At 47.4% G+C, this 6,055-nt stretch overlaps 1 protein-coding gene across 1 annotated transcript; it reads left to right on the top strand.

Moving 5' to 3' along the window:
• Nucleotides 1-3,097: 3,097 nt before the first annotated feature.
• Nucleotides 3,098-4,171, top strand: LOC121834840 (sulfotransferase 1C2-like). The gene has a single exon (XM_042288731.1). It carries the CDS (start codon nt 3,100-3,102, stop codon nt 4,039-4,041), a length of 942 nt encoding a protein of 313 aa, XP_042144665.1. The 5' UTR covers nt 3,098-3,099; the 3' UTR covers nt 4,042-4,171.
• Nucleotides 4,172-6,055: the final 1,884 nt, after the last annotated feature.

Raw genomic sequence — 6,055 nt, 5'->3', positions numbered from 1 at the left:
CCTGCAAACTGCACCTTGGTTTAGATTCTTTGGGGAGCGAGCGCTGGCAGGACCGTGATTTAGCACGTGTGGACCTTGATTTTTGTAAACAGTGGAAACGTCTTTACTCGAAAGCTGCGGGCTTTCGAAACTTCGGAAGCTCACCGCTCAGACAAAGCGCCTTTTTTGCCCGCTGTCTTTGCATGGAGCGCCGCACGTAAAGATGGCAAACAGTTTTGGTTTTAAAGCCGCAGTCAGACCGCTCGGTCATCGTACAAAGCACACAGCCCTCGCTACAGGCGTGACGATAGAATTACCCGCGTATGCAGTCCCCGATGGTAGGATGGATGAATGTGAATGGCCATACCCTTTGTAACGGGTGGGGTGGGGGGAAGCGGCCGCATCGGTGGCTTTCCAGCACGGCACCTGGATTTTGCTCCTCACGTGATCGGATATCGGAGAATAGCGGCGCTGCGGCACGTGGAAAATAGACGCGCAGCTCTGGAACTTGCCAACAGAGCCGTAAAGAGAGAGGATTGGCCAGCTGGCATGGCCTCGTTGACAGCTCGTCAACTACGTCACTGACACGTCACGCGAACGCCATGGCCACGCCCATTTCGCCATGTTCGAGCCCAACCAATGCCGGCGACATATATGCCTGTATGCTTCGTTCTCGGTTTCCTCCACTGTATGACTGTGTTTTAAGTCATCCGCCAGCAGTGTTTGGGCTGTGTCATGTTTATTCATGAGCCACATTAAAGTTCGTACCCATTTACCGTGCCTCTTCTCCCTTCGTACGCGCCGCGTCACCAGCCCGTTCATACGCTTCGCAGACGTTCGGAGCGTCGCGCAAATCACGCCCGCAAATTTCCCAATTTTCAGTTCTAATTGACGCTTCTTGTTACTTCACCATTGCGCCGCGATAACATATTCTAATTCGCAGCTGAGGAGCTTTCCGTCAAGTGTTCTGATAAGCGAGAGTTTACGAGAATGCCATCGTTGCCCGTGTTTTCGAAGAAAATTATTTGTTAGATTGTTAAGGGAGCTAAAGCCTTTTGTCCGAGAGTTTCCCATAGTTTGTTTTCTTCCTAACTGAATTTCCTCCTGTTCATGCGTCAGCGTGTCAAACGAGATAGCTTGACCGAAGTGATCGCTACTCCTGCCTGATATGGGGACGACCACGCCTTGCATCCTTACCGCGTGCCTCCACCGAGCTCTCAGCAATGAAACAGCGATTTTGTTCTCCGAACATCTAGGAAGCTGGAAGGTTACGAAGAAATAAATAAAATAAATGAAGGTTGTGCGAGTCTGCTGGCATTAAAACGGCGCTGGCACTAACGTTTGTCGTAATGTCTGAGCCGTCTATTTTATAACGGGAGGTTACGAAGTAAGCATCGGGCGACTCAGTGTCAGGCGGCTCTTTACGAATGGTAAACGTACTCGCTTTGATAGATTTAACTCAACTGATCGGCCGTTCCTAACGGTGCTGAGATCCCAGCATCCATCGTCATGTTATTACATGGAAATTAATGGGAGATAGAAAGACAACAAAACTAGCTTTTCCATTAAAAAAAAACATTTATTAAAAGGCATCGAATAATAAATTCATTCACTTCGCGGTTTGGAGAAGTCGGGGGAAAACGCTTTACAGATGTGACGTCCCTCTCTCCTGCTGCAATTACTCACATTACACATTACATGCGAGTTTTGTGTCCCAACAAGTTCGCCACTTTTCGTCGCTACTGCGACGAAAACTCAATTTTATAAAAAGCTTCAAGATGAAACAAGCGTTTCTTACCTCACAAAGACAAAGCCTTGCGTTGCGCTTGATTTTATTCAACCCATGCTTGATTTTATTCAACCATATCTTGCAACGTTTTTCTTCTTTTAAAAACTAAAAAAAAAAAGAAAAAAAAAAAAAAAAACCTGACGGCTGTGATTGGAACATTTAACCACACGACAACCGACCATTTTCTCACCAGAAAACTAGAAAATAAGGTCTATGCAGGATACCGTGCGGCCCTGCACGCGTGCGCGTTGGCCCATGGGATCGGTAAAGGTGGACCGGCCCGCTCCGCTCCCCCGGCGTTTTCCGTTGCTAAGCGGTTGCTAGGCCTGACGTATGTTCTATGGGAGGAGCGACGGTACAGCCAGAGTTCACCGAGGACAGTAGATGTCCAGACTCTTTTCCTATATATGGCTCCGCCTGCAATTATCTGAATGCGGCCATGGATGAGGTTTCAGCGAGGCATAAGCTAAACAAGGGAAGTTTCACAGATTGTACGGTGCGAACTGCGGGCCCTAGCTGCTAATCGTGTGTTTAACCCGTGCTCAAAGTCGGCCCCCAATCTTCATACTACATATTTTGCGTACTATCTACGACAGGTCTCTTATAATGGGACGCATTACTTTTAAAGTAATTAAAGTGACGTGTACCGCTTGACGCTCGGTAACGGGTAACATACTATTTGAATGCGAAAGCATTCACTGTCCCATGGAGCGATCCCGACGTTATCAGCCGCGCCAAACGGCAGATAAATTCCTGAAGCCACGATCTGAGGCATCCCGGCTTTGAAACCACGCAGAAAGCCACGCAAAACGGCAATGATATGAAGCCGCCGCGTGTCAGTTCCAATTAGCGCCTCCCCATGGCGCTGCGTGTCTGCGAGGCAGCTGCTCCACCGCTCCACGCCCAAGGTCAGCGTGGCGAGGGAAGCGCGCGCGCCCGACCGTCGACGCAAGTACGCCGCAGACTAAATAAGGACGCGGAGGAAAGGCATGCATGCTTTCGCATTCACAACTCATAAGAAGTGCTTAGGTGTACCTCAAGCCTTTTTGAGAAATCAAGGAGTAACACTATACCTAGGTACACTTCAGTAGCGTTCACATACGTGGTGCAAACTGCGGTTACAACCAGCCGAAAGGGTAGAAAAATAAGAACAGCGAACACATAAAAGAACCCCTGTTTACGTTTGTTGTAATTCTTTTGCCTATAAAGGCACGTTGTTCAAGACGTCTCCGAAAAAACAGTTTCCTGAACGCATTCTGAACATGCGCTCATCCGATGTGTACATCTCGTTTATTTACTGATACATACTTTTTTTATTTCTTCAGGTGGCGATGGCAGAGCCCTTGTACAGGGAAGTCGAAGGGTTCTACCTTCACGTCGCGTTTCCCGATGAATGTGTGCGTTCAGCTCTGAGATACAAGCCCCAACCCGGAGAACTCTTCATCGTCAGCTACCCGAAATGCGGTACAACCTGGATGCAACACATTGTCTACGGCATCTTTCATGGCCGTTCACCGCCGAAGGATGCCTTGAGCTTTTACAGAGAGATGCCCTTTCTAGAATTCCAAGGAGCAGACTCGGCAAGAGACATGCCGAGACCAGGAGCCATCAAGACCCACATGCCCTTTAAGTTCCAACCGTATTCGAAGGACGCCAAGTACATATACATCACCAGGAATCCGTACGACTGCTGCGTCTCCTTCTTTTACCACACCAAGGCCATGCCAGAGTACAAGTTTGAACACGGTACATTCGACGAGTTCTTCGAGATGTTCATCGAGGGTACTGTCGACTTTGGCGACTACTTCGACCACGTGTTGTCCTGGTACGAACACCGGAACGATCCCAACGTACTTTTCTTGACCTACGAAGACCTCAAAAAGGACACCGCTGCGTGGGTGCTCAAGATTGCCGATTTCATCGGAGAAAAATACGGTAAAAAACTTCGAGAGGATCAGGAGGCTCTGGATGTTATATTGGACAGAACAAGCTTCAGATCCATGCAGCAAGACGTGAACGATTGCTTTAAGCAACTCTACGAGGACATCAAGACGGTTCCCGAAGAGGAAAAACCGGAGTGGATCAAGCAAGTGAATGATGCCTTGGGTGAAGATGTGCTGCAGATGAAAGGCGATTTTGCGCGTAAGGGAATCGTTGGCGACTGGAGGAACCATTTCTCGGCTGACCAGGTCCAGCGCCTGAAGAAACGCATTGAGCTCAAGACACGTGGCAAAGACCTCATGGACATGTGGAAAGACGCCGATATTCCATAATGCGCACCCTCAACGCTTCCACGAAATTTCGACCTATAGATTTTGAGTGGGAATATCCTGTTTCCCAATGAGTAATTTTGAACGAATTAAGGCAGTTACTTGTTTTCTGTTAATATTCTTGTAACTTGAAATAATGTGAATGACGAGGACACGTCGGTGATCTCGTCACCTGTTCGCGCTCCCCCCCCCCCCCTTCACTCTCTCCCTTAAAAAATACTTATTGTGAAGATTGCCTGGTAATGAAAACCATGTGCCCACAATAAAGGTGCTCTCAGCATTGAAGGTTTGTGAATTCGATAAATAAATTTCATGATGTCAGGTCTTGAGGAGAAAACAAAACTCGACACAGCAAGTCGATTTCCGACGGTACCAATGCGCAACGTGGTGCACACTTCGTCGGACTAACAGTCCTCGAATGGCTCTCATTCAGACGGACACCTTCCGACCTCCGAAGTACCCCTATGAAGGTAGGCGGCGCTACAGTCGGTAAAATGGTGCCGCCTAAGAGGCCCATGATAAGAACTGTATACTTATATACTCCGCGGCAAAGGGTTTCATAAACACAAAAAATAATGTACTTTTAAAGCGTGTCACTTCTTTTTATCAAATGTAGTTGCCTTTTTAAGAGGAAACAACAGCGAAATGAGTAATAGAATTCCGGTGAGGACGACGGGAAATGGAACATACATAGGTTGGAAATGATGGATGAGACATAAGTTTTGCTGCGAACAGAAATGCTGCCAATTTATTCCCGCAAGTTCTACGAATCAACCGAGCAGGCAACGCTACTGAAACGTGTCACTAAACATCCGGTGAAAAAAAACAAAACATATTCACATTGAGGAAGAAAAAATATTGCAGTTTGCTTTTCAGAGAAAGTTAGCTGAGTAAGTGACTTCAGTGGAGAACTATATAAAAAAAAGAAAATCGAAGTGGGACGGTAAAAAAGTGAAAGCCGTTTACAACTCACTGTAACGCCGAATTAGAGCGCAGCTCTTGAGAAGGAGGAGGGAAGGGTACTGAGGGGGGGGGGGGAGGGGTCACGGACGTCATACAAAAGACAGTCTGCAGAGACGTTCCAAGTATACATATGCATAAAAAGCATGATGCCAAAATGCTTGAGACATATCCTTCCGTCATCATGTCTACAACGCACGATACTTTTAGTGCACTGTTCGCTGAAAGGCTTTTGTACGATTTATGAGCTGAGTGACTCTGGCTTCAGGCTTCAGGGCGTGAAGTGTTCAGAGGAGGCGGGTGCCAGTGGACGAGACGGCGATCGTGTCGAGTCTCGTGCTCTGCTCGTGCAAATCTTCAGCGGAGTGGTTGAGCATGCAGGACTGCATGCGCAACCACTCCGGGATGCGTGCCGCGTCAGCGGAACGCATCTTATCCCATAATGCATGTCGGGCCAGCGGTGGTGCAACGAATCTTGCTGCTGGGATTAGTCTCTTGATATAATAAAAAGCACTTCCTCTCTGTTAACCTTCCGGAAACAATGAAAAACTAATTTTCTCGATCCTTTTTATTAGGCGTTATTCCAGATAGTTTGTGTTGTTGCGTTATTTCATTTTACGTTTTATATACGTGTGTACTTGCAGTTTTTTTGGGTTGCTTTTTGCAGTTGATTGCGTTGCGTGTGAACTTCGTTGCTTGAGCCGTATAGCCCAAGCTCCAAAACAATTTTGTATCATCTTCCAAGACATTGAAATAAACAATACAAGCAAAGGAAACAAGTTTCTTCGTTTTTCATGATTGGCTGAGGGGGTTAAAAAACTGCAATCCAATATGTAAGAGAGAGTGCCCGATTGAGCCAGATGATATGCGGGGCGCAAGTCCGTCTGCTGCTTTTGCAGGGCTTGTGGTGACGTCAGAACTCAAAACTGTTTGGCTCCGATTGAAGGATTCTAGGTGTAGACCAGGGTGTAAGATAGACAGGTGGTGAAACGAGAGCCAAATGAGCGACCGGATTGTGTCCCCCTCGGTTTTCTCTTTTTCTGTGGCGCCATCTATG

This window comes from Ixodes scapularis, unplaced genomic scaffold (genome assembly GCF_016920785.2).
Source record: "Ixodes scapularis isolate PalLabHiFi unplaced genomic scaffold, ASM1692078v2 PGA_scaffold10__122_contigs__length_95168666, whole genome shotgun sequence".
Taxonomy (NCBI): Eukaryota; Metazoa; Arthropoda; class Arachnida; order Ixodida; family Ixodidae; genus Ixodes; species Ixodes scapularis.
This window is presented reverse-complemented; position numbering and strand designations above follow the sequence as displayed.

Coding starts and splice junctions, on each gene's coding strand:
- LOC121834840 (XM_042288731.1), top strand. CDS start 3,100: ATGGCAGAGCCCTTGTACAGGGAAGTCGAAGGGTTCTACCTTCACGTC.